This window comes from Scyliorhinus torazame, chromosome 1 (assembly GCF_047496885.1).
Source record: "Scyliorhinus torazame isolate Kashiwa2021f chromosome 1, sScyTor2.1, whole genome shotgun sequence".
Lineage (NCBI taxonomy): Eukaryota > Metazoa > Chordata > Chondrichthyes > Carcharhiniformes > Scyliorhinidae > Scyliorhinus > Scyliorhinus torazame.
Genome location: NC_092707.1, coordinates 314,501,263 through 314,528,849, shown reverse-complemented (window position 1 = coordinate 314,528,849; position 27,587 = coordinate 314,501,263). Strand labels below are relative to the sequence as shown.

At 47.9% G+C, this 27,587-nt stretch overlaps 1 protein-coding gene across 2 annotated transcripts in view; it reads right to left on the bottom strand.

Moving 5' to 3' along the window:
* The window catches only part of LOC140424276 (clathrin heavy chain linker domain-containing protein 1-like), a 208,731-nt gene that overhangs the window by 31,892 nt on the left and 149,252 nt on the right, over positions 1–27,587 (bottom strand). For both annotated transcript variants that reach the window (XM_072507852.1, XM_072507853.1), the window contains exons 8-9: positions 19,440–19,614; positions 2,208–2,410 (exon numbers count right to left, since the gene is read on the bottom strand). In XM_072507852.1, coding sequence (XP_072363953.1) covers positions 2,208–2,410; positions 19,440–19,614 — 378 coding nt within the window. The remainder of the gene's footprint in view (positions 1–2,207; positions 2,411–19,439; positions 19,615–27,587) is intronic.

The window sequence follows — 27,587 nt, the reverse complement described above, 5'->3', positions numbered from 1 at the left end:
CCCGCCGACTTTTCTCCCTTCGGAGACTTCGGCAACCGGCGGGGGCGGGATTCACGGCGGCCAACGGCCATTCTCCGACCCTCTGGGGGGTCGGAGAATGACGCCCAGGGTAAGCAAGGCAGAGGAGCTAGAGGGGACAAATGGCAAGGAAGCACATGGATGCGACCAGAGCAACAGCACCAAGGTATGCCCAGATGGCGCCAAACACATCCCTGGAATGTTATAATACCAGGAGGCAACATAAATAAAATTAATACAGTACGGTTGTGGTAATCTTTCATTGGGTATCCAAAGCTGGAGGCCCCTTATCTGTACATATGTTATCCTAGTATGTATACCTGATTATGTCCTTATTTTTATTCTTGTATACACATTCTGTAGATTTCTCTTTATTATTGTGTGATGTTCCTTGCAATGCTATTATAAATACAAAACTAATTTTTTTAAAAAGGGGTCTAACACCTGTAGTTACAGTGGCACAGCAGAAGAAACATCAAGGAAATTAGCCCCATTGTTGCTTTATAAATAGACATGACAGCTGAGTTAGGTTATGGTCATTCCTGCTGTGATGCAACTCAAGCGGGGAGCAAATTTTGAAAAATCAACTGTAAAATGTCCGTTCCCCGACTGACTAGTGAGCAGCTTTAAAGCACCAAATGGGAGTGATTGACACCAATTAAATGCAAAGATATGAATTTATTTTTTTGTTTCATGAATATACGCCATTGCCCTAGAAAGCTGCACAGACTTGCACATGCAGAGAGCAGCTTTCTTGTACACGTCACATTTATTGTAGACAATCTGAGCCAGGACCATGCATGTGTCCTTACTCCGCAGTTCAGTATCTCCATAATTGTAAATTGCCTCTCCCAGTGTTTCAGAACATATTAGTAATAATTAAGAGGAATTTCAGTGGACTACGGGTGCGATTTAATGGGACAGAGACAGAGTCCTGTTTTGGGGATGTAAGGGTGGTGTTACTCACCTGCAGCACCAAGAATGACACCGTTTTTTAACAGCGCTTTGCTGTTTTCTTTGGCCTCAGCGATGAACACGGCACCAAGGCCACACTTACAATCATTTCCTGGACTGACGGGTACAGCTCAGTGCAGGAAGAGTATTCGCGGATCGGCCAATCTTTGAACCTCTCTCAGCCACACCACCCCAGCCTCCAGGCCCTCTCCCATTCTACCCAATTTACCTTTTCCTCAAGGCCCCCTCAGCCCACTTCTTAAGGACAAGGCATCCCTGGGCCAGATCCTTGGCAGGGGCAACTTGGCACCTGGGCACTTTGGAACTGCCAGCCAAGGTTCCTGGGTGGCAAATGTCAGCGGGAGTGTGAGGGTACCAACCTACCCAGAGCCCGACTGCCTGGGGCCTCAAATGGCCTGGGAGACCACCCCCAAGGTACCGTTACATCTGGTCCACGTTTGTGTGGATCAGTACTAAACGGTGCCATGGTGAGGTCCCCCAGGCGAGGCCATTAATTCCCGGGCCCCAGGAGAATCTGGCGCAGAAATATTTAAAGGAGCCTAATGGCTCGCTGGGCGAGATCCAGATTGTGATCATAGAATCATTGAATTTACATGCAGAAGGAGGCCATTCGGCCCATCGAGTCTGCATCGGCCCTTGGAAAGGGCACCCTACCTAATCCTACACCTCCACCCTATCCCCATAACCCAGTAATCCCACCCTAAACTTTTTTGGACACAAAGTGACAATCTTAGCATGGCCAATCTACCTGACCTGCACATCTTTGGACTGTGGGAGGAAACTGGAGCACCCAGAGGAAACCCACACAGACACGGGGAGAACGTGCAGACTCCGCACAGACAGTAACCCAAGCTAGAATCGAACCTGGGACCCGGCGCTGTGTAGCAACAGTGCTAACCACTGTGCTACCGTGCCGCCCATGATATCTCGTAAGGTTCCGTTAAATCTCGCAAAGCGTTTCGGGCGTCGCGAAACCCACGAGGGGCCTCTCACGAGATTCAATGGCCTCGACGCATCACCAAGTCGGGTGCGACAAGGCCATTGAATCAAGCCCTATATTTCCTCCTTCAGCTCAGAAATAAAGAAAGGAATTTTGTATTGGTTAATCTCTCAACATAGGTTGCATTCAGAAAGGGGTTTCCGTCTAAACTCTCAGTTCAATGTTAATTACAGAATATACCAGAATATAACTAAATCACTTCTCAAATACTTACCCAAGATGAACTTTTTGGTTTCATGAATATATGCCATTACCCTATTAAGTTGCCCAGACTTGCACATGCAGAGAGCAGCTTTCTTGTACACGTCACATTTATTGTAGACAATCTGAGCCAGGACCATGCATGTGTCCTTACTCCGCAGTTCAGTATCTCCATAATTGTAAATTGCCTCTCCCAGTGTTTCAGAACATGTTAGTCTAGAGATGACAAGAGAATGAAAAAGTTTTACCAAAGAATCAAAAAGGTTTTAAATAAAGGAACAAAAAATACAGACAAGTTGTTGGATGTAAAATAAGTCATTAATTAAGAATATTAGGAGTTCAAATTCAATTTCAATGGCATGCACTAAAAGGAGTAGCAGATCAGCCACCTACTGTACAACCTGCCTTATTTTCCTTTCCATTGGCTGCCGTGGAAAAGAAAATCAGCTAGCTGTGGTGTATAATTGGGAGCCAATCGGCTTATTCACTTATTTTGCACTACCCTCCCAAAATTGAGTCTCATCCCCTTATTTTTGAATATTGTGTGGACTACTTAACCAGTGTGCATCATCTTTGAGAGGGTGCATTTCACAACACTTACAGTGTAGAAGGAAGCCATTTGGTCGTTCATGTCTGCACCGACCCTCTGAAAGAGCACCCATCCCCAGGCCCACTCCATCGCCCTATCCCTGTAACGCCACCTAATCTGCACATCTTTGGACTCTAAAGGACTATTTTTTAGCATGGCCAATCCACATAACCAGCACATCTTTGGACTGTGGGAGGGAACCAGAGCACCTGAAGGGAACCCACACAGACATGGGGAGAACATGCAAACTCTACACAGAGACCCAAGGCTGGAATTGAAGCAGGGTCCCTTGCGCTGTGAGGTAGCAGTAACCACTGTGCCACCGTACCGCCCATTGTTTTGCGAGATCAACATGTTTTCTAGCTTCATGGTCCTGTATGTTTATGACATAGGGTACTGGCCCAGTCCTGGCAACAACTCTCCAGGTACCCATCTGGTCCTCCACCAAAGTTCCGCACACACACTAAATCTTCTGTTTGAAATAATCTGTCCTGCTTGGCTGCATCATGGTGGCCTTTCTGCAAGAATTGCCTAGCCTCCGACCTTCCCAACAAATTTGGTAAAATGAGGTCAAGTCGGGTCCTGGGACGTCTGCCCAGTGACCCCAATGATGGTGTGCAGGGTTGCATTGTACGGCAGGCTTGCCTTCATTGGCCGGGGCATTGAGTATAAGAATTGGCAAGTCATGTTACAGCTGTATAGAACTTTAGTTAGGCCACACTTGGAGTATAGTGTTCAATTCTGGTCGCCACACTACCAGAAAGATGTGGAGGCTTTAGAGAGGGTGCAGAAGAGATTTACCAGAATGTTGCCTGGTATGGAGGGCATTAGCTATGAGGAGCGGTTGAATAAACTCGGTTTGTTCTCACTGGAACGAAGGAGGTTGAGGGGCGACCTGATAGAGGTCTACAAAATTATGAGGGGCATAGACAGAGTGGATAGTCAGAGGCTTTTCCCCGGGGTAGAGGGGTCAATTACTAGGGGGCATAGGTTTAAGGTGAGAGGGGCAAGGTTTAGAGTAGATGTACGAGGCAAGTTTTTTACACAGAGGGTAGTGGGTGCCTGGAACTCGCTACCGGAGGAGGTGGTGGAAGCAGGGACGATAGTGACATTTAAGGGGCATCTTGACAAATACATGAATAGGATGGGAATAGAGGGATACGGACCCAGGAAGTGTAGAAGATTGTAGTTTAGTCGGGCAGCATGGTCGGCATGGGCTTGGAGGCCTGAAGGGCCTGTTCCTGTGCTGTACATTTCTTTGTTCTTTGTTCTTTGAGAGCAAGAGGTCCGCTAAATGAAGCAGTGGTGGCCGATTAGCTTGTTTTTTAATTGACCCATGAAAGTTTGGACCGCTCTTTCAGCCAACCCATTCGTGCTGGATGGTAGGGGGCTGTCCTTATGTGCTGGGTCCCACTGAATTTAGTGAAGAGTTGAAACTCTTCAGCTGTGAAGGCAGCACTGTTGTCTGAAATGATCACCTCAGGTAGGCCATGAATGGCAAAGATTTGGCACAGCTTGGTGGCCACCGCAGTGGTTGAATGCATAAGCTGAACATCCAGCCACTTCAAGTGAGCATCTATCGTAATCAAAAACATCACACCCAAAAAGGAGCCCGCAAAGTCGGTGTGGAACCTAATTCACAGATGCCTCAGCCACTCCCAAGGGTGCAAACCTGCTACAGGCTGAGGGTTGTGTTGAGTCTGGCACTGTTCGCATTGGTTGACTATATTTTCAATATCTTTGTCGATATCTGGCCACCAAATATAACTCCTGGCAGTATCTTCATCTTGGACTGGCCAGGATGACTGCTGTACAATTCCTGGTGAAGAGTTTACCGCCCTGGCGAAGAGTCTGCAACCCCACAGGAGAACCCTATCCTCACAAGAGATTTTGTCCTTGTGTTGCATAAAGGGCCTAATTTGATCTGACTTCTCAAAATGTCAGCCTATGAGAACCAGCCTTTTAATTCTTGACAATACAAGGTCTCTGTTGGTCCACGTGTTGATGTGGCCAGATAAAATAGGTACAGTGTCATGAAAATTCAGAGCCAGGATGATCGCTTGTACAGTGGGAGACTTGGATATTGTGTTTGGCAGTGGAAGCCTGCTCAAAGTATCCACGTTTGATGTCTGGGTACCTGGTCTATGCTGAAAGGTATACGAATGAGCGGCGAAGAACAGTGCCCATCTTTGCATTTGAACTAATGCTATTGGCGGGACAGGTTTATCTTCATGAAAAATGCCAAGTAATGGTTTATGGTCCAAGACAATGCTGAAGTTCTGGCAATAAACATATGGATGAAATTTTTACGGCATAAATGACCGCCAGACTTTCTTTGTTGATCTGGGAATATTTCCTCTCAGAATCTGACAGTATTCTGGATGCAAAGGCGGCAGGCTTTTCCACATCATCTTCCATTCTGTGCAAGAGTACCATATCGATACCATAGATGATGTATCGCACGTGACTACAATCGGTTTATCTGGGTTGAAATGGACCAGCAAGGCAGATGACTGCAAGGCCTGTTTGACCTGACTGAAAGACTTCCCCTGGGAATCTTCCCATGTGGTGTTTCTTCAGCAGCTGATGCCGGGGTAGCCAGTTTAGATAAAAAGTGGCCATAATAATTGACCATCCCTAAAAAGGACTTCAATTCCAACTAATTCCTTGGTTCAGGTACCTCTTTTATTGTCTTTATCTTATCTTCGAGGAGGTGCAATCCCTTCACATCAACTCTGAAACAAATATGTGACCTCATCAACCTGAAACATGCATTTCTCTCACTTTAGCCGAATGCCGGTTTCGTTAAACCTCTTGAGGGCTTCTTCCAAATTTGCTATGTGTTCCTCTGGTGTTGCACCCATCACTATGACATTGTCCAGATATACGACCAGATAAACAATACATAACGTTCGGAATTCCCTGTAAATGGCACTCCATTGTGCACTGAAATATAGCGCAGGCAGATGAAATACCGAAGGGCAATATTGTATATTCAAACAAGCCTTTGTGGGTATTTATGGTAATAAACCTTCTTGACTCATCTTCCAGCTCAAGTTGCTGGTATGCAGGGCTTAAATCCAAATTGGTGAATTTGAGGCCCCCTGCCAACTTGGCATATAAACCTTCTCTCTTTGGGATAGGATATTTATCTACTTTAGCAGCCCTGTTCACCATCATCTTATAATCACCGTAGATGTTGACTGTGCGGTCCAGCTTTAAAACTGGGGCGATCAGTGCTGCACATTCTGAAAACTGTACTGGAGGAATTACCCCCAGATCTTCCAGACACTTCAACTCCACCTCCACTTTTTGGTGTACAGGATATGGCACTGGTCTGGCATGCAAAAAACTTTGGTGCTGCTTCTGGCTTTATATAGATCTTTGCTTTCACTCCTTTGATGCACCCTCACTCTCTCTGGAAGAATTTGTGGTTTTTCCGAAGAAGTTCCTGGAAACCCCTGTTGGTGATGCTGGATATTTCTAGCCAATTTAACTTGATTTTCTTCAGCCGAATACATCCCATGAGGTTGGCCTTTGTACCTTCACAATGATTAAAGACAGCTGAGATGACTGATGTTGATACAATACTGGTATAGATGCCGTCCCAAATATCTTCCGTGCCTCCCCAATATAGGGGGCTGAAGGTCGATCTACTGCTGAGCTGCACAAGCTGCAGCCGTCCCTGCAGATAGCTAAACATTTGCTCACCCACTACTGTGGCAGCCGCCCCTGTATCCATTTTAAGCGGATGGCCATTGACAAGGACAATCTCAGTGAGGGGTGTTTTACTTAACCTCACCATGTTAAGCTTGTATATTTCTGATTTTTCTTCAGGCTCTTCCTCAAACTTGTTCATTGGAGTCACCGATATTTTATTTTGGGGAACTTGGAGTATATTGTCTGACTCTGCATCTGGCTTATATATGGTCTTTCTCCTTACATCTGAAACAGATGAATTCCTTACACTTGCATTTGTCTTGGGAATGTTCTCCCCTACACCAGTAACAAACCTCTAACCCTTGTGACTGCCGGTCACATTTCTTCTCTGGCTCTGCTTCAGGAGCCTTGAGTGGTCGCTGCTTCCCATCATAACTGATTCAGCTTGCATTCCACACTTTAGAACGTAGAACATAGAAAATACAGCACAGAACAGGCCCTTCGGCCCACGATGTTGTGCCGAACCTTTGTCCTAGATTAATCATAGATTATCATTGAATCCACAGTGCAGAAGGAGGCCACCCGGCCCCCCGAGTCCGCACCGGCCCCCGGAAAGAGCACCCCACCCAAACTCAACATCTCCACCCAACACCAAGGGCAATTTGGACATTAAGGACAATTTATCATTGGCCAATTCACCTAACCCGCACATCTTTGGACTGTGGGAGGAAACCGGAGCACCCGGAGGAAACCCACGCAGACACGGGGAGGACGTGCAGACTCCGCACAGACAGTGACCCAAGCCGGAATCGAACCTGGGACCCTGGAGCTGTGAAGCAATTGTGCTATCCACAATGCTACCGTGCTGCCCTTGAGAACAAATAAATCTACACTATATCATTTTACCATAATCCATGTACCTATCCAATACCTGCTTGAAAGTCCCTAATGTGTCCGACTCAACTACTTCCACAGGCAGTGCATTCCATGCCCCCACTACTCTCTGGGTAAAGAACCTACCTCTGATATCCCTCCTATATCTTCCACCTTTCACCTTAAATTTATGTCCCCTTGTAATGGTTTGTTCCACCCGGGGAAAAAGTCTCTGACTGTCTACTCTATCTATTGTAATTCAAAAACGCTTTGTTCAGCGCTTTCAGTCACTTGAGCCGACTGAACGGCTTTGTCCAAGGTTATCTTGGTTTCTGTCAGCAATGGCTTCTGAATATTTAAGTTAGTGATCCCACAGACCAGTCAGTCATGCAGCATGTTGCTGAGAGAAGTACCATATTCACAATGTTCTGACATTTGTCGAAGTCTGGCAACAAAAGCAGATACCGTTTCTCCAGGACCTCTAATAGCTGTATGAAATTTATAGCGCTGCATAATGTTATGGGCCACGGTTTAGAAAACTCCAAAGTATATCATGGCGTTCACTTGACCTACAACTGTCTATTGATTGTGGTTACAATCAGCACAAGAGTCTGCCTTTCAAGTATTATTCAACAGAGGTCTTAGGCGCTTTTAATCAAAAAACAAACTTTATTCTACGAATTTAGTTAACATTTTCATAAACACACACAGTAAGCATTTGTATCAACTAAAAACATAAATACCCCACACAGCTAGAGTAATCTATTAATGAATCCCCCTTAACTGTTCCAATTTAATAACAAGATCCAAACAAAAACCAGAACCCCCTTTTCAAAGGTGTGGCCCAGCACACTACCCTCTTTTTAAAAAAATATTTTTATTCTCCTCCTTTTTCACATTTTCTTCCAAATTTACACCCAACAATAAACAATAATCAGAAACGAATGCAATGTCAATCCCCATATCAATAACCACAATCCCATCCTCCCGCCAAACCCCTAAACATTAGCCCGCATGTTAACATGAACAAATAACACTTCCGGTTGCATCTATACGGAGCTAAGTCGCACATTCGGCGGCTCACGCAAAAACTGACTTTCGGGCTCTTTTTAGGGCCCCCAACGGCACTTTTCCGACGTTTCCCGGTGTGGGAAGGAGTCTACAACAGCTCCCCGTCAGTATATGGCTTCAACTAGGAGCGGGGCGACAACAAAAGTGGTGGTGGACCCAAAGAGGGTGCGAGGGAAGAAGGACAAAATGGCGGTGGGCGGAGACCAGGCAGCGTGGATGCAGTGGGTGGAAGAGCAGCAGGAGGGTATCGAGCTCTGCTTTAGAGAGATTAAAACGGACCTGCTAGAGCTGATGAAGGCGTCTATTGATAAGCTGCTGGAGACACAGACGGCCCAGGGGGTGGCGATCCGCGAGGCTCAACAAAAGATCTCTGACAATGAGGACGAGATCTTAGGCCTGGAGGTAAAGGTGGAGGCGCACGAGGTGCTCCACAAGAAATGGCAGGAGCGGTTCGAGGAGATGGAGAATCGGTCGAGGCGGAAAAATCTGCGATTCTGGGCCTCCCGGAGGGGCCGGACGTGGGGGCCTATGTGGTCACCATGTTGAACTCGCTGATGGGAGCGGGGTCCTTCCAGGGGCCCCTGGAGCTGGAAGGGGCCCATAGAGTGCTGGCGAGGAGGCCCAAGGCTAACGAGCCTCCACGGGCGGTGCTGGTGAGGTTCCATCGGTTCGTCGATCGGGAGTGTGTGCTCAGGTGGGCCAAGAAGGAGAGGAGCAGCAGGTGGGAGAACGCGGAGGTTCGGATATACCAGGACTGGAGTGCGGAGGTGGCGAAGAGGAGGGCCGGATACAATCGAGCGAAGGCGGTGCTGCACAGGAAGGGGGTGAACATAGAACATAGAACATAGAAAATACAGCACAGAACAGGCCCTTCGGCCCACGATGTTGTGCCGAACCTTTGTCCTCGATTAATCATAGAATATCATTGAATTTACAGTGCAGAAGGAGGCCAAGTTTGGCATGTTGCAGCCGGCGCGACTGTGGGTTTCCTACAAGGACCGGCACCATTATTTTGAGTCTCCGGAGGAGGCGTGGGCCTTTGTTCAGGCCAAGAAGTTGGACACAGACTGAGGGTCGGGATGGGCGAGTGGGAACTGCGGTTGATAGGCTATGTTTATTTTTGTTTCGAGGGGGGGACCTTTGTATTGCTCCGGGTTTCTTTTTCTCTGTATTTTTCTCTTTTGGGTCGGTGAGGGTGGCTGGGGCGGGTTGGGCACTCTTTTGGTTGGGTTGGTCGGGGGGGCGGGGAGGGAATCGAGTTGCTGCTGCTTTGGTCAAGGAGGAGCTGGAGCGAGTGGGGGGTGTCGAGACGGGGGTATACCACTGTAGGGAACGGGCCGGGTGTGGGGTGCGGGCACGTGGCTGGCCGAGGAGGGGTCATGGCTAGTCGGCGGGGGAGGGGGGCGGGTAGGCCCCTGATCCGGCTGATAACCTGGAATGTAAGGGGACTGAATGGGCCGGTTAAGCGGGCCCGCGTGTTCGCGCACCTGAAGGGGCTGAAGGCGGATGTGGTTATGCTTCAGGAGACACATCTGAAAGTGGCAGGCCAGGTAAGATTGAGGAAAGGGTGGGTAGGTCAGGTGTTTCACTCGGGGCTGGATGCCAAAAATCGAGGGGTGGCGATCTTGGTGGGAAAGAAGGTGTCGTTTAAGGCGTTGAGCATTGTGGCAGATAATGGCAGCAGGTACATAATGGTAAGTGGTAAGTTGCAGGGAGAGAGGGTGGTACTGGTCAATGTGTATGCCCCAAACTGGGACGATGCGGGTTTTATGCGGCGTATGTTGGGCCGGATCCCAGATGGGAAGTGGGGGGGAGACTTTAACACGGTGCTGGATCCGGCACTGGATCGCTCCAGGTCGAGGACGGGTAGGAAGTCGGCGGCGGCTAGAGTGCTGAGAGGGTTTATGGACCAGATGGGAGGGGTTGACCCTTGGAGATTTGCAAGGCCGGGGGCTAGGGAATTTTCATTCTTCTCACATGTCCATAAGGCTTATTCCCGAATCGACTTTTTCATCTTGAGTAGGGCGCTGATAGCGAGAGTAGAGGATACTGAGTATTCGGCAATAGCCATTTCGGACCATGCCCCGCATTGGGTGGACTTGGAGATGGGGGAGGAGAGGGACCAGCGCCCGCTGTGGCGCTTGGAGGTGAGGCTGTTGGCGGACGAGGAGGTGAGCGAGCGGGTCCGAGGAAGTATAGAGAGGTACTTGGAGACCAACGACAACGGGGAGGTCCGAGTGGGGATGGTATGGGAGGCACTGAAGGCAGTGGTGAGGGGAGAGCTGATCTCCATTAGGGCCCACAAGGAGCGGAGGGAGCGGGGGGAGAGGGAGAGGCTGGTGGGGGAGGTGGTGAGTGTAGACAGGAGGTATGCGGAGGAGCCCGAGGAAGGATTGTTGAGGAAGAGGCGTAGCCTCCAGGCCGAATTTGACCTGGTGACCACCAGGAAGGCGGAGGTGCAGTGGAGGAAGGCCCAGGGGGCGATTTACGAGTATGAGGAAAAGGCAAGCCGGATGCTGGCGCATCAGCTTCGGAAGCGGGACGCAGCTAGCGAGATCGGGGGTGTTAAGGACAGGGGAGGGAGTGTGGTGCGGAGTGGAGTTGGCATCAATGGGGTCTTCAGGGACTTCTACAAGGAATTGTACCGATCCGAGCCCCCACGGGATGAGGGAGGGATGGGCCGCTTCCTAGACCAATTGAGGTTTCCAAAGGTGGAAGAGGGACTGGTGGCAGGTTTGGGGGCCCTGATTGGGCTGGAGGAGCTGATCAAAGGGATAGGAAGCATGCAGGCGGGGAAGGCACCGGGGCCGGACGATTTCCTGGTTGAATTTTATAAAACATATATGGACCTGTTGTTAGTTAGGACCTTCAATGAGGCAAGGGAGGGGGGGTGGGGGGGGGGGGCGGTTTGCCCCCGACGATGTCCCGGGCACTGATCTCCTTGATCCTGAAGCGGGACAAGGATCCCCTGCAGTGTGGGTCTTACAGACCAATCTCCTTGCTAAATGTAGATGCCAAGGTCTTAGCCACGAGATTTGAGGATTATGTGCCGCAGATCATCCATGAAGACCAGACGGGGTTTGTGAAGGGGGGACAGTTGAACGCGAATGTGCGGAGGCTTTTGAACGTTATCATTATGCCGGCGAAGGAGGGAGAGGCGGAGAAAGTGGTGGCGATGGACGCTGAGAAAGCCTTCGATAGGGTAGAGTGGGGGTACCTGTGGGAGGTGCGGAAGAGGTTCGGGTTTGGGGAGGGGTTTGTCAGGTGGGCTAGGCTGCTGCATGAGGTCCTGATGGCGAGTGTGGCCACAAACAGGGGGAGGTCCGAGTACTTTCGGTTGCACCGAGGGACGAGACAGGGGTGTCCCTTATCCCCCCTGCTCTTCGCACTGACGATTGAACTCCTGGCTATGGCAGTGAGGGAGTCAAGGAACTGGAGGGGGTTGGTGCGTGGTGGGGAGGAGCATAGGGTGTCACTTTATGCGGACGACCTGCTGCTGTATGTGGCGGACCCGGTGGGAGGAATGTCGGAGGTAATGAGGATTCTTAGGGAATTCGGGGACTTTCCGGGGTACAAGCGCAACATGGGGAAGAGCGAGCTGTTCGTAGTTCATCCAGGGGACCAGGAGAGGGGGATTGGTGAGCTCCCACTAAAAAAGGCGGAGAGGAGCTTCAGGTATTTGGGAGTCCAGGGGGCCAGGAGCTGGGGGGCCCTGCATAGGCTTAATTTTACAAGGCTGGTGGAGCAAATGGAGGAGGAGTTCAAGAGGTGGGATGCGTTGCCGCTGTCCTTGGCGGGTAGGGTGCAGTCAATCAAAATTACGGTGCTCCCAAGGTTTTTGTTTCTGTTTCAGTGCCTCCCGTGTTTATCCCAAAGGCTTTATTCAGACGGGTTAGCAGGAGTACAATGGGGTTTGTGTGGGCGCGAGGGACTCCGAGGGTGAGAAGGGTGTTCCTGAAGCGGAGTAGAGATAGGGGGGACTGGCGCTGCCCAACCTCTGTGGATACTACAGGGCCGCGAATGCGACGATGGTGCGCAAGTGGGTGATAGAGGGGGAGGAGGCTGCATGGAAGAGGCTGGAGATGGCGTCTTGTGTGGGTACGAGTCTGGGGGCGCTGGCAACGGCGCCGCTGCCGCTCCCTCCAAGGAGGTATACTACGAGCCCGGTGTGGTGGCTGCCCTCAAAATCTGGGGAAAGTGGAGGCGGCACAGGGGGGAAGTGGGGGCCTCAGCAGGGACCCCATTACGGCAGAACCACCGGTTCGCCCCAGGAAGAACAGGTGGAGGGTTTGCGGGGTGGCACAGGGCAGGGATACGAAAGTTGGGGGACCTATTTGTGGACGGGAAGTTCACGAGCTGGGGTGAGCTGGAGGAGAAGTACAGGCTCCCCCCGGGGAACACCTTCAGGTACTTACAGGTAAGGGCGTTTGCCAGACGGCAGGTGGTGGAATTCCCGCGGCTACTGCCACACACAGTACAGGACAGGGTGCTCTCAGGGGGGTGGGTGGGAGTGGGGAAGATCTCGGAAACGTACCAGGTGATGCAGGAGGAGGACGAGGCCTCGGTGGTGGAGGTTAAAGGTACGTGGGAGGAGGAGTTGGGAGAGGAAATTAAGGAAGGGATGTGGGCAGATGTCCTGGGGTGGGTGAACTCTTCCTCATTGTGCGCGAGGCTCAGCCTCATACAGTTTAAGGTGCGGCACAGGGCACACATGACCGGAACAAGGGTGAGCCGGTTCTTTGGGGGTGAGGACAGGTGTGTTCGGTGCTCAAGGAGCCCAGCAAACCACACCCATATGTTCTGGGCATGCCCAGCGCTGGAGGAATTTTGGAAGGGCGTAGCGAGGACGGTGTCGTGGGTGGTAGGATCCAGGGTCAAACCGAGCTGGGGGCTCGCAATATTTGGGGTGGCAGAGGAGCCGGGAGTGCAGGAGGCGAAAGAGGCCGGAATTCTGACCTTTGCGTCCCTGGTAGCCCGGCGAAGGATTCTTCTTCAGTGGAAGGATGCGAGGCCCCCAAGCGTGGAATCCTGGATCAACAATATGGCAGGGTTTATTAAGTTGCAGAGGTTGAAATTCGCCTTGAGAGGGTCGGTACAAGGGTTCTTTAGGCGGTGGCAACCGTTCTTAGACTTCCTGGCAGAGCGGTAGACATTGGTCAATGGCAGCAGCAACTCGGGGGGGGGTCACTTTATTTTTTGTTTTTGTTATTTACACTGGAGGGTCTGAGGGGGTGATACCTGTTGTATTAAGTTGGGGTGTTAATGTTAATTTATTATTTATGTACGGGGGGAGGGGGGTATGGAGGGTTGGTTTTCTGGACTGTGTTTTGTACTTAACCCTGCTGGGTTCCTTTTTTCATTTTGTTCTTAATATTTTATGAAAACCTTTAATAAAAATTATTTTTTAAAAAACATGAACAAATAACAAAAAGAAATCAGTAATCACGTCTAGTCACCATTAACACATACAGCCCCCCCCCAACTCTCCCAACACCCCCCCCCCCCCCTCCACAATGTTCGATGTAATCCAATTCTCGAAAGTGGATAATGAATAATGCCCATGATTTGTAGAACCCCTCCATCCTTCCCCTCAGTTCAAATTTGACCTTCTCAAGAGTCAAGTATTCTAGCAAGTCCCCCCGCCACACCAGGGGTTGATCTCCACCCCAACAGGATTCGCCTTCGGGCGATCAACGAGGCGAAGGCTACAACATCTGCCTACGCACCCTGGCAGGTCCGACACCCCGAATATGTCCTCCCGAGGGCCTGGATCCAGTTTCATGTGCATCACTTTAGAGATTACTAAACACCTCCTTCCAGTAATCCTCCAGCTTTGCACAGGACCAAAACATATGAACGTGGTTTTCGCCGCCCCCCCCCCCCCCCCCCGGCAACGTTCACACACATGTTCTACCCCCTCAAAGAGCCGGCTCATCCTCGCCCTTGTGAGGTGTGCTCTATATACTACCTTCAGCTGTATCAGCCCCAACCTCGCACATGAGGTGGAGGCATTCACACTCCGGAGCACCTCACACCAGAACCTCTCCTCCATACCGTCTCCCAACTCTTCCTCCCACTTTGCCTTGATCCCTTCCAGCGGTGCCTTCTCCACTTCCAAAATAGCCCCGTAAACCGCCGACACTACTCCCTTCTCCAGTCCCCGCGCACAGCCCTCTTACTGTAAGACTTGGTATGGATACACTTTTTCCCTTCTCAAACAGCATGTTTGAATTTCTTCTGGAACGCAGTTATCTCTTTTAAGTTATTAAGTAGTCTGGAAACAGCTTTTAAAATAAAGATAGAGAGACACTTCTTTTTCAACCTGTGCTGTACAAACCAGTTCAAACCCAAAGTGAAAGTAAAATTAACTTCTAGAGCACAGCCCAGCTCCACCCACACAATGACATTACTGAAGCCATGAGATAAGACAAAAACATTTCTAAAAGGGACACTCACATGACAATAATAATGGAGGGTCAGGGAATGGAATGGTCCCTCACTATTTGCACCAATTGATCAAAGGACTTTGATGGGTCACAAACCGTGAGTGATATTACTTTCGGTTTATCTTCTGCCGTGATTTCATTGGCAGCGAAAAATAATATTGAAGACTTTCGATATATTGGTCCCAACTTTCAACCTCCAAGTCAAACGGATTAATTTTCCTGAATACTGGCATGGCTATTTGACTGACACTCTTTTACTTTTTCAGGACTCTGAGAGGTCACTTTCAAACCCCCCGCCCCCTCCCCCCACCCCCCAAGTTCCAATTTTCAATTAGTCTTCTTTGACTGGATTAATTTATTCTCATTGCCAATGTTATATTGCATGTGTCATGTGCGAGTTTCTTGAAGAAATGGGTGTTTATAGAATAGCTGTAGTTGGTGTACCTTTAAGAAATGGGTGTTTGTCAGATAGCTGCAGTGATGTCAGAGAGTGGGTGGAGCTGGGCTGTCTGTCTTTCGCTTTAGTTTTTGAGCAGGCAGCTACAGTGTGTTTTAGTTTCGTTTTGAGAACTGGATAGCTGCAGGCAAAGCAAACAGCTGTATAAGGTCTCTCTCTGCTATCTAAAGACTGTCTCCAGATCATTTGAGGATTTCAAAGTGATAACTGCTCTCAGTAGTGAATTTAAACCTGATCTCTGTGTTAAAAAGGTTTTTTTTGTCTTATGGATGTTGTAAGGAAAGATTAAGGTTTACTTATAGAATAGTGTTTCTGTGGGGATGATTGGTGTTGATAGTTGTTTACTGCGGGTTTATAAAATGTGAACTGGTTTCATAAATAAACATTGTTTTAATTTAAAAGTACTTTAACTCTGTTGCACCACACCTGTAAAGTAGGCCCGTGTGCTCCCCATAACCACAATCTATTAAAAGTTGTGGGTCAGGTGAACTCCATGATACACTTTGGGGTTCTCTAAACCCTGGGCCATGACAAATTGGGGGCTCGAGGGGCATAAAAGTCTATCTCTTGGGTTGGCTTTGTGAACTTAGAGACAGCGAGGGGTGAGCATATTGTGATTGCTTTTCAGGTGTGGTATACCAGTTTAAGTAGGGAATGTGTTGTGGACAATGGCTCTTTCAGAGGCTCTGAAGTTTTTGGAGATGGAAACGGTCACACGCAGTACCTGACGAACAGAGAAAAAGAAAAGGCTTTTAGATTTGGCAAAAACATTGCAGTTAACATTACCTGACAGCATGCAAAAAGAAGAGGTACTTACGGTGCTAGTTGAGCATTTAAAATAGACTGAGATACAGTCTGACTCATTAGAAATGGCAGAAATTGAGTTACAAATCAAACAACTTGAACATGAAAAAGAATTAAAGCAGCTTGAATATGCAATCAGGGAAAAAGAAAGAGAGGTACAGATCATGGAAAAAGAAAAAGAGAGAGAGGAAAGGGAAAAAGAGTGAGAGTTTGAACTTCAGAATCTGGCCATGAAACATGACATGCCAGTTAAAATTGGCAGATGTAAAGGGAAACATACAGTTGGAGGATAGTGATGAGGATAAAGAGAAAGAGCATCATAGTCGAAGGCTTGGTGGGTAGCTATTTAAATATGTGCAATCATTGCCATGGTTTGATGAGAAGGAGGTAGAAGCCTTTTTCATTTCATTTGAGAAGGTGGCTAAACAAATGAAATGGCCACCGGACATGTGGGTATTACTGATTGAAACAAAGCTGGTAGGTAGGGCTAGTGAAGTGTTTGCATCACTACCGGAGGAGGTATCTGGGAAGTATGAGGAGGTGAAAAAAATCCATCTTAGGTGCATATGAACTACTGCCTGAAGCCTACAGACAAAGGTTTAGAAATTTAAGGAAAGAACCTGATCAAACATACATGGAGATTGAAAGGATCAAACAGAGTAATTTTGATAGGTTGATAAGGGCCTTGAAAATAGACCAAACATATGAAGCTCTCAGAGAAATTATGCTTTTGGATGAGTTTCAAAATTCAAGTCCTGATGTAGTGAGAACTCATGTGGAAGAGCAGGGGGTTAAAACTGTGAGATTAGCAGCGGAATTGGCAGATGATTATGAATTAGTTCATAAATCAAAGCTTGGTTTCCAACATCAGTTTCAGCCTGTGAGGGATGGAAACTGGGGACATGTGAAATACTCAAGTGGTAGAGGCAAAGGTGATCTAATGGGAGAAAATAAGTAGAGTGTACCTCAGATTAAAAAAGAAATCCAGGAAGGTGGAAGAGACACCCACTTGCGGATCATCGCCACATTTGCTGCCCAGTAGTAGCTCCCTAGGTTTGGCAGCGCCAACCCTCCTCGGTCCCTACTTCGTTCCAGGAACCCTCTCCTTACCCTCGGGGTCCTATTCACCCACACAAACCCCATTATACTTCTACCTACTCTCTTGAAAAAGGTCTTGGTGATCACGATGGGAAGGCACTGAAACACAAACAGAAACCTCGGAAGGACCACCATTTTGACCGACTGCACTCTACCCGCCAGCGAGAGCGGTAACATGTCCCATCTTTTGAAGTCCTCCTCCATTTGCTCCACCAACCTCGTCAGATTCAGTTGATGTAGGGCCCCCCAACTCCTGGCTATCTGGATCCCCAGATACCGAAAGCTCCCCTCCGCCCTCCTCAGCGGTAGGTCCCCTATCCCTCTTTCTTGGTCCCCTGCCTGTAATACAAAGAGCTCACTCTTCCCTACATTGAGCTTATAGCCCAAAAACTCCCCAAACTCCCTTAGAGACTGCATGACCTCCACCATCCCCTCCATTGGATCCGCCACATACAGCAACAGGTCATCCGCATATAGCGACACCCAATGCTCTTCTCCCACTCGGACCACCCCCTCCATTTATTAGACTCCCTCAATGACATGGCCAAGGGTTCGATCGCCAATGCAAACAACAGGGGGGACAGGGGGCACCCCTGCCTCGTTCCTCGGTACAGCCGAAAGTACTCCGACCTCCGCCGGTTCGTCACCACACTCGCCACCGGGGCTCTGTAAAGGAGCTTAACCCAAGTGATAAACCCTCTCCCGAACCCAAACCTACGCAGCACCTCCCAGAGGTACTCCCACTCTACTCGGTCAAAGGCCTTCTCCGCGTCCATAGCTGCCACTATCTCCGCCTCTCCCTCCTCCGATGGCATCATTATCACGTTTAAGAGTCGCCGCACATTACTGTTTAATTGCCTGCCCTTTACGAATCCCGTCTGGTCCTCGTGGATCACCCCCGGGACACAGTCCCCGATCCTCGTGGCCAGCACTTTTGCCAGCAACTTAGCATCCACATTGAGGAGCGAGATTGGCCTGTACGATCCACATTGCAGTGGGTTCTTGTCCCGCTTTAGGATCAAAGAAATTGTCGCTTCCGACATTGTCGGGGGCAGGGTCCCCTCCTCTCTTGCCTCATTAAAGGTCCTCACTAGTAGCGGGGCCAACAGGTCTATGTACTTCCTGTAGAACTCCACCGGGAACCCATCCGGTCCCGGGGCCTTCCCCGCCTGCATACTCCCCAAACCCTTGCTCAGCTCCTCCAACCCAATTGGTGCCCCCAAACCAGCCACCTCTTGCTCCTCCACCCTCGGGAATCTCAGTTGGTCTAGGAATCGTCTCATCCCCTCTTCCCCCGCTGGGGGCTGGGATCTGTACAGCTCTTCATAGAAGGCCTTAAATACCTTGTTTATTTTCGTCGCCCTCCGAACCATGGCTCCCCTTCCATCTTTGACTCCCCCTATTTCCCTCGCTGCCATCCTCTTACGGAGCTGGTGTGCCAGCATCCGACTAGTCTTTTCCCCATACTCGTAGGTCGCCCCCTGCGCCTTCCTCCACTGTGCCTCCGCCTTCCCTGTGGTCAACAGGTCAAACTCCGTCTGGAGCTGTCGTCTTTCCCCAAGTAATCTTTCCTCCGGGGCCTCTGCGTATCTCCTGTCCACTCTCAAAATCTCCCCCACTAACCTCTCCCTTTCCATACCCTCTGTCTTCTCCCTATGAGCCCTGATGGAGATTAACTCTCCCCTGCCTGGCAGATTCTTACATGCATCAAAATTCCAATTGCTAATCCAAAATAGTTCTCTACATTACTATACTTACATTGGCCTTTATTGTCCTTTCATTTTAATATGAAATAAATATCAGCTTCATGATTGATAAAACCAAAACAGAAAAGACATTCTCGGTTTAATATTGCTATATTTTCTGCCCCTTAGGCCAATAATTTCCCAATTGGTTCCTGTAGATTTTATATTCTATATTCTTTTCAAACTCATTGCATTTTTAAAAAATTCATTCATAGGATGTGGGTATCGCAGGCTGGGCCAGCATTTATTGCCCATCCCTAATTGCCCTTGAAGATTTCCTTCCCTAAAGGACATTAGTGAACCAGTTAGTTATTTATGACAACCGACAATTCTTGTTCCATTGTGACATCTTAGTGAAAAGTTACAAAAAGCAGGGAGTTTAAATACAGAACTTTCTGCTCTAGGTCCCATATTTTGCGTTATACTCAACTGTGTTCCTCATCTCTTGCACAGTAGTGAGTAACTGCATTTTAATAACATGATTCAACCAAGTTTTGAATACCTCTGTTGTACGACCCAATGAATAATCAGATCCAGTCGGTTTAGTTTCAGTGCACATTCTACTGCCTCCAGTGACATTCTTGCATTAGGTGAATGTTTGATCGTAGAAAAGGAGCTCATCACAACTTCAAAGAATTGCAGAAGAGGAGAAATATTCCCTTCATATTCGGTGACAGCTGGGGGGAGAAATATTTATTATTACAGTTATGTCATCTTCATGCACATTTAAAACCTCAGATGCAAATCTGAAAATGTTTCCTATTAGAACATAGAACATTACAGTGCAGTACAGGCCCTTCGGCCCTCGATGTTGCGCCGACCTGTGAAACCACTCTAAAGCCCATCTACACTATTCCCTTATCGTCCACATGTCTATCCAATGACCATTTGAATGCCCTTAATGTTGGCGAGTCCACTACTGTTGCAGGTAGGGCATTCCACGCCCTTACTACTCTCTGAGTAAAGAACCTACCTCTGACATCTGTCCGATATCTATCTCCCCTCAATTTAAAGCTATGTCCCCTCATGCTAGACATCACCATCCGAGGAAAAAAGCTCTCACTGTCCACCCTATCTAATCCTCTGATCATCTTGTATGCCTCAATTAAGTCACCTCTTAACCTTCTTCTCTCTAACGAAAACAGCCTCAAGTACCTCAGCCTTCCCTCATAATATCTTCCCTCCATACCAGGCAACATTCTGGTAAATCTCCTCTGCACCCTTTCCAATGTTTCCACATCCTTCCTATAATGCGGTGACCAGAATTGCACGCAATACTCCAAATGCGACCGCACCAGAGTTTTGTACAGCTGCAACATGACCTCATGGCTCCGAAACTCAATCCCTCTACCAATAAAAGCTAACACACCATAAGCCTTAACAGCCCTCTCAACCTGGGTGGCAACTTTTAGGGATCTATGTACATTGACACCGAGATCTCTCTGCTCATCCACACTACCAAGAATCTTACCATTAGCCCAGTACTCTGTCTTCCTGTTATTCCTTCCAAAATGAATCACCTCACACTTTTCTGCATTAAACTCCATTTGCCACTGTTGCTCTTTTTAGCCTTAGTTTTATTAGCTCTAATTCTGTCACCTTTGCTCACGAGTCGCCAGGTATCTTTCTGATACCGCCACGTGGTTCAAGCTCGAGTTATGATTAATAAGTCAGCACACCACTTAGTAAGATTGAAATCAACGGTCATTTATTATATACAACAAGTAATGCTTACACAATAATCCTACTATCTATATAGAAACCTATCACTACTGGCCAATACTTAACTTTAGGAAGGGCCCACCAGGTCAGGGAAACGAATGGCTTATCGAATCGGATCTGGCCCGCGGGATTCAAAAAGGCTGATACAGGTCGATGGCTAGGAGTCTTTATTGGGTAGCAATCGCTGGAGTCAAACTTACAGTTTCTGGTTGATGTTCTTGCGAAGGTCTCGAGTAGGAGAAGAAGGGAGAGAGAGAGAGGTCTGAACTTGGCCCCTCACTTTATAGGGCCCAGGGGCTTCCCGCCTCTCAGGGCGGCCCTTGACCCTGAGTCCCAAGTGATTGGACTTGTTCCCAATCACTGGGTTCGATATGTCCAATAACGGGGCGATTCCTCGATCGGAGGGTGGTCGTTCACCTGTCTTTGTTTCGGCCACTGTAGGCGCCGACAGGTCTGGCCCGGCATTCAATTGCTAATATGTTGCAATTGTTCCCGGGGATAGCCGATTAAACTGCAGATGTCTGGACTGATGTGCTGCTAATGGTCTTGAGTATCGATCTGGGCCGACTTCCCCAGAGCCAAATACGCTATTCTGCCTGCAGCTGTCCGTTTGTGTCCTGTTGGCTGCTTTTCCCATCAGCCTTTTTGGTTAGCCATTTTAAATCGGGTTTTAGCCAAATTAATAGGGAATCAGCCATTTTAGGTGGCTACACCACCTCTCAGCCCAGCTCTGCAGCTTATCTATGTCCCTCTGTAACCTGTAACATCCTTCCGCACTGTCCACAACTCCACCGACTTTAGTGTCATCTGCAAATTTACTCACCCATCCTTCTACGCCCTCCTCCAGGTCATTTATAAAAATGACAAACAGCAGTGGCCCCAAAACAGATCCTTGTGGTACACCACTAGTAACTGGACTCCAGTCTGAACATTTCCCATCAACCACTAACCTTTGGCTTCTTCCAGTTAGCGAATTTCTGATCCAAACTGCTAAATCACTCTGAATCCCATGCCTCCGTATTTTCTGCAATAGCCTACCGTGGGGTACCTTATCAAACGCTTTACTGAAATCCATATACACCACATCAACTGTTTTACCCTCATCCACCTGTTTGGTCACCTTCTCAAAGAACTCAATAAGGTTTGTGAGGCACGACCTACCCTTTACAAAACTGTGTTGACTATCTCTAATCAAATTATTCCTTTCCAGATGATTATACATCCTATCTCTTATAAACCTTTCCAAGACTTTGCCCACAACAGAAGTAAGGCTCACTGGTCTATAGTTACCGGGGTTGGCTCTACTCCCCTATCCTCCAGTCTTCTGGCACTATTCCTGTGGACAAAGATGACTTAAAGATCAAAGCCAAAGGCTCAGCAATCTCCTCCCTAGCTTCCCAGAGAATCATAGAGCCATATCATAGAATTTACAGTGCAGAAGGAGACCATTCGGCCCATCAAGTCTGCACCGGCTCTTGGAAAGAGCACCCTACCCAAGGTCAACACCTCTACCCTATCCTTATAACCCAGTAACCCCACCCAACACTAAGGGCAATTGTGGACATTAAGGGCAATTTATCATGGCCAATCCACCTAACCTGCACATCTTTGGACTGTGGGAGGAAGCCGGAGCACCCGGAGGAAACCCACGCACACACGGGGAGGATGTGCAGACTCCTCACAGACAGTGAACCAAGCCAGAATCGAACCTGGGACCCTGGAGCTGTGAAGCAATTGTGCTATCTACAATGCTACCGTGCTGACCCCGAATTTCTGATCCAAACTGCTAAATCACCCTGAATCCCATGCCTCCGTATTTTCTGCAATAGCCTACCGTGGGGAACCTTATCAAACGCTTTACTGAAATCCATGTACACCACATCAACTGTTTTACCCTCATCCACGGTATCCTAGGATAAATCCCATCCAGCCCAGGAGACTTATCTATTTTCACACTTTCCAGAATTGCTAACACCTCCTCCTCCTTATGAACCTCAAGCCCTTCTAGTCTAGTAGCCTGTATCTCAGTATTCTCGACAACATTGTCCTTTTCCTGTGTGAATACTGACAAAAAATATTCATTTAGCACCTCTCCTATCTCCTCGGACTCCACGCACAACTTCCCACTATTGTCCTTGACTGGCCCTACTCTTACCCTAGTCATTCTTTTATTCCTTACATATCTATAGAAAGACTTCTCATGTCCCCTCCTGGCTCTTCTTAGCTCTCTCTTTAGGTCCTTCCTAGCTAACTTGTAACTCTTGAGCGCCCTAACTGAAACTTCACGGCTCATTTTTACATAAGCCTCCTTCTCCCTCTTGACAAGTGTTTCAACTGCTGTAGCCACCTGAATTGGCCAAGACCCGATTGAAAATGGCGAACGGCAAAGGCTGAAGGGAAATTCAGCCAACACAGGCAGAAACCAGCAGGTGCAGGTTTGCTGTGTATTTCACTCTGCAAAAGCCCAGACAGCATCGTTACCAGCGACCATCAGCATAATAATGTAGCAGCCATCTACATACTAATGAGCAATCCCCGGGAACAATACATCCCTATCCCTTTTCCTACCTATGTCGTTGGTACCTATGTGGACCACGACTTGGGGCTGCTTCCCCTCCCTCTTAAGGATCCCGAAAACACGATCCGAGACAGAGCTAGGATGGGGATGTTTGCATCAAACCAAGCTGCTTATCATCTCTGTATCTCAGTTTTATCAGTATGGGAAAGTTCTTAGCACTAGCCAAATCTTTCCTTATTCAGAAGGAAAAACTGTATGGTTCACATATGGTTCAAGAGCTGCATAAGCCCATGTCTGCGTGGGTCTCACCCCCACAGCCCAAAGATGTGCAGGGTAAGTGGATTGGTCATGCCAAATTGCGCCTTAATTGGAATTTTTTAAAAAACAGCTGCATAAGCAAATGTCTGGAGGCCCTCTCAGCTACGGAATGACAAATAGCCTATGGCAGCAATTCCAAAACTGGGTTCCACGGAAACATGCATTCTGTGGGACTCGTCCAGGGGTTCCACGGTAGCTCCACCCATTTTAAATTTGAAAAAAGCTGTCCTTCCAACTTGTCTAACTGAAGGTGTTTTTTCACTTGGTTGGTTACTGATAGGTGCACTGGTCAGCCTATCAGCGGCCACTGCACTGAGATGTCAGTCTCTGATTGGACAAGCTGGAAATAGACGCAAATTCATTCTACGACAAAGTCAGGCGAGAGTGAAGGAAACTGAATGGCAGAGCGAGGTAGGCAGCAGCCACAGGGTGGACGGGAGGCCAAGGCCGGGGGACAAGGAGCAGGAATCCGAGATCAGTAGTTGTGGAGAGGGTGTCTGAGGCCAGGTATTGTGGAGATGGAGCCGGGCCAGGGGCTGTGGAGGGAAGTCCGGGGTCAGGAGGAATAGAGCGGGAGTTTGAGGCTGGGGGCCATGGAATAGGAATGCGGAGGCTGTGGAATGGGGAACAGGAGGCAGAGGTGGGAGTGAGAGAGAGAGAGGGAGAGGCGAGGGTGTTGGTGGGAGAGAAAGAGACGGGTGATGGAGAAAGAATGAGGTGGGAGTGTGGGTGGGATATAATAATCTTTATTCGTGTCACAAGTGGGATTGCATTTACACGGCATTGAAGTAACTGTGAAAATCTCTGTATTCATATAAGAAATAGAAGATACTTTTAACTGTTTCTGTATGTTTCTACCTACTGTGTGAAAAAAAAATCAATTTTTTGTGGTTTAATTTAAAAAAAAATAATGGTCAGAATTTGGTCTGTGTCAGACATGTGGCCCACTCGGAAGTGAATAAAATCTCACGAGAAGATGTCAGGGGCATTTTGGGACGACATCGCACATATGCATGATTTGGAGCTCATTGGGCGCTTCAGATGCACATCCACCGACAATTAAAGGACTAATCAAGGTCATTAAAAGTCAGGGCGGTACGGTGGCGCAGTGGTTAGCACTAATGCCTCTGGCGCTGAGGACCCGGGTTCGATCGCAGCCCTGGATCACTGTCCGCATGGGTTTCACCCCCACAACCCAAAGATATGCAGGTTAGGTGGACTGGCCACGCTAAATTGCCTCTTAATTGGAAAAAAATAATTGTGTACTCGAAATTGTTTTTAAAAGTCCAATCAACAGAAATGTTATACTGCCATGTTAGTTTTAGCTCTTCACACAGGAAAAATGGGTGGGCGCCAATTCTGCTTTTTGCATTTCCTCATCCAACGGCAGAATAAAAGGCCCCATGTGCAGCAGCAGTTTCTGTGGTCGTGTTTATAGCTGTATGAGTATGGAAGTTAGTTTGAGTTTCCTAGTTACTGTTTAGCATTTGGGGTGTGACTTTCAGGATTTCAGGACTTCCCTGAGAGGTTTACCTCAGGATTGGAGGACGGTGCTCCAGCATTTGTAAGGTTGTGATCCTCTGCATATGATTCAATGGAAATAGTTTACTCTGCTGGTGGGACCTCCTCTGAAAAAGAAGAGGTGGCAGAAAGGAGGGGAGGCATGGTGAGCACAGGCAACATCCCAGGCAGAGACATCTGTAAGAGGAAAGGCAAGGGCTCCGGTGATGCAGGGTAGCCGAGGCGGTAGAGGATGCCAAAGACGCCACTGCCCAGTGAATAGAGTATACGGGTATTATGGGCCAGGATTTAGAGAACACCAAAGTATATCATGGAGTTCACCTGACCCACAAATTTTAATAGATTTTGGTTATGGGGAGCACAAGGGCCCACTTTACAGTTGTGATGCAACAGAGTTTAAAGTATTTTTAAACAAAAATGTTTATTCTATGAATCCAGTTAACATTTTATAACCACACAGTAAACATCTTATCAACTACCAACAATGATACCCCCCCCCAAAGATACAGTACTCTATAGGTAATCCTTAGTAACTTTCCGAACAACATCCATAAGTCAAAGACCCTTTTTAACAAAGATAGTAGGTTTGCACTCCTTACAGAAACAAGCATTACTTTGAAATCATAAGTGATCTGGAAACATTCTTTAGCATGCAGAGAGAGAGGCCAAAATACACCTCCTTGGTTTGAATGCAGCTCTCCAACTGAAAACTAAACTAAAACTCAGAGCCAAAAACAGCTTCCAGCTCAAAATGAAAGTAAAAAGCAGAGCCAGAGCCCAGCTCCACCCACACAATGACATCACTGCAGCCACTTGAGAAGACAACCATTTCTTAAAGTGACATCCCCATGACACAGGCAGTTCACCATTTCACCTCCCCCTCCCCAAGAAAAAAAAAACTATCAACTTTAAGATGGTTTCATTTTTCACCTTTTCACTTTCTTTCAAGCAAAATTGACAATAAATATACCTTTTTGTAGACAAAAACAAAACATGCAAACATTTATAATAACATAGACCATTTTAGTTCTTCTTCCTGCAACTGGAATCGCTCTTGATTGACAGTCTCTTTGGACAAGAAGGTCTCTTGCACGATCCACATGAAGGTCTCTGCATGATTTCTCTACGCTTCGGCATTTCTCTTCAACATCAATACTTTAGTTCAATCCGATCACAGAGCCCATTGTAATTCTCCAACACAGGAGCATTGGTTAACACAGCCTTCAGGCCGTTAAATGTCTGTTGAGACTCCGCTGTCCACTGAAATTTGCTACTATTCTTTAGCAAGTCCGTCAGTGGAGAGACCACACTGCTAAAGTTCGGCACTAATTTCCGGTAAAATCCACTCATGCCAAGAAATCGCATTATTTTCCTTCGTGTCGAGGGTATTGGAAACTCCCCAATAACTTTTGTTTTCAAATCTCATGGGACCATTCGACCCTGTCCGATTGTATGGCCAAGGAAAGTGACTTGGGCTTTTCCAAATTCATTTTTGGCTAGATTTACCATGAAACCCGCCTCCTGAAGTCGATCGAATAACTCCATCAGATGCTTCAAATGTTCTTTCCATGTCTGACTAAAAATTACCAGATCGTCGATGTATACCGCACAATTGGGTAATCCTGAAATGACTTTGTTAGTTAACCGTTGAAATGTGGCTGGAATGTTTTTCATGCTGAATGGCATTGGTTCGCCCTTTCGGATAAAGGTACCTGCCAGTAACCTTTCAGTAAATCCAGTTTGGAAATAAAAGCCTATTGTCCCACCTTCTCAATGCAATCATCCAAACGTGAGATAGGATAAGAGTCCATTCTTGTAACTGCATTAACAAACAAAGAACAAAGAAAAGTACAGCACAGGAACAGGCCCTTCGGCCCTCCAGGCCCGTGCCGCCCATGCTGCCCGACTAAACTACAATCTTCTACACTTCCTGGGTCCGTATCCCTCTATTCCCATCCTATTCATGTATTTGTCAAGATACCCCTTAAATGTCACTATCGTCCCTGCTTCCACCATCTCCTCCGGTAGCGAGTTCCAGGCACCCACTACCCTCTTAAAACTTGCCTCGTACATCTACTCTAAACCTTGGCCCTCGCACCTTAAACCTATGCCCCCTAGTAATTGACCCCTCTACCCTGGGGAAAAGCCTCTGACTATCCACTCTGTCTATGCCCCTCATAATTTTGTAGACCTCTATCAGGTCGCCCCTCAACCTCCGTCGTTCCAGTGAGAACAAACCGAGTTTATTCAAACGCTCCTCAAAGCTAATGCCCTCCATACCAGGCAACATTCTGGTAAATCTCTTCTGCACCCTCTCTAAAGCCTCCACATCCTTCTGGTAGTGTGGCAATCAGAATTGAACACTATACTCCAAGTGTGGCCTAACTAAGGTTCTATACAGCTGCAACATGACTGGCCAATTCTTATAATCAATGCCCCGGCCAATGAAGGTAAGCATGCCGTATGCCTTCTTGACTACCTTCTCCACCTGTGTTGCCCCTTTCAGAGACCTGTGGACCTGTACACCTAGATCTCTCTGACTTTCAATACTCTTGAGGGTTCTACCATTCA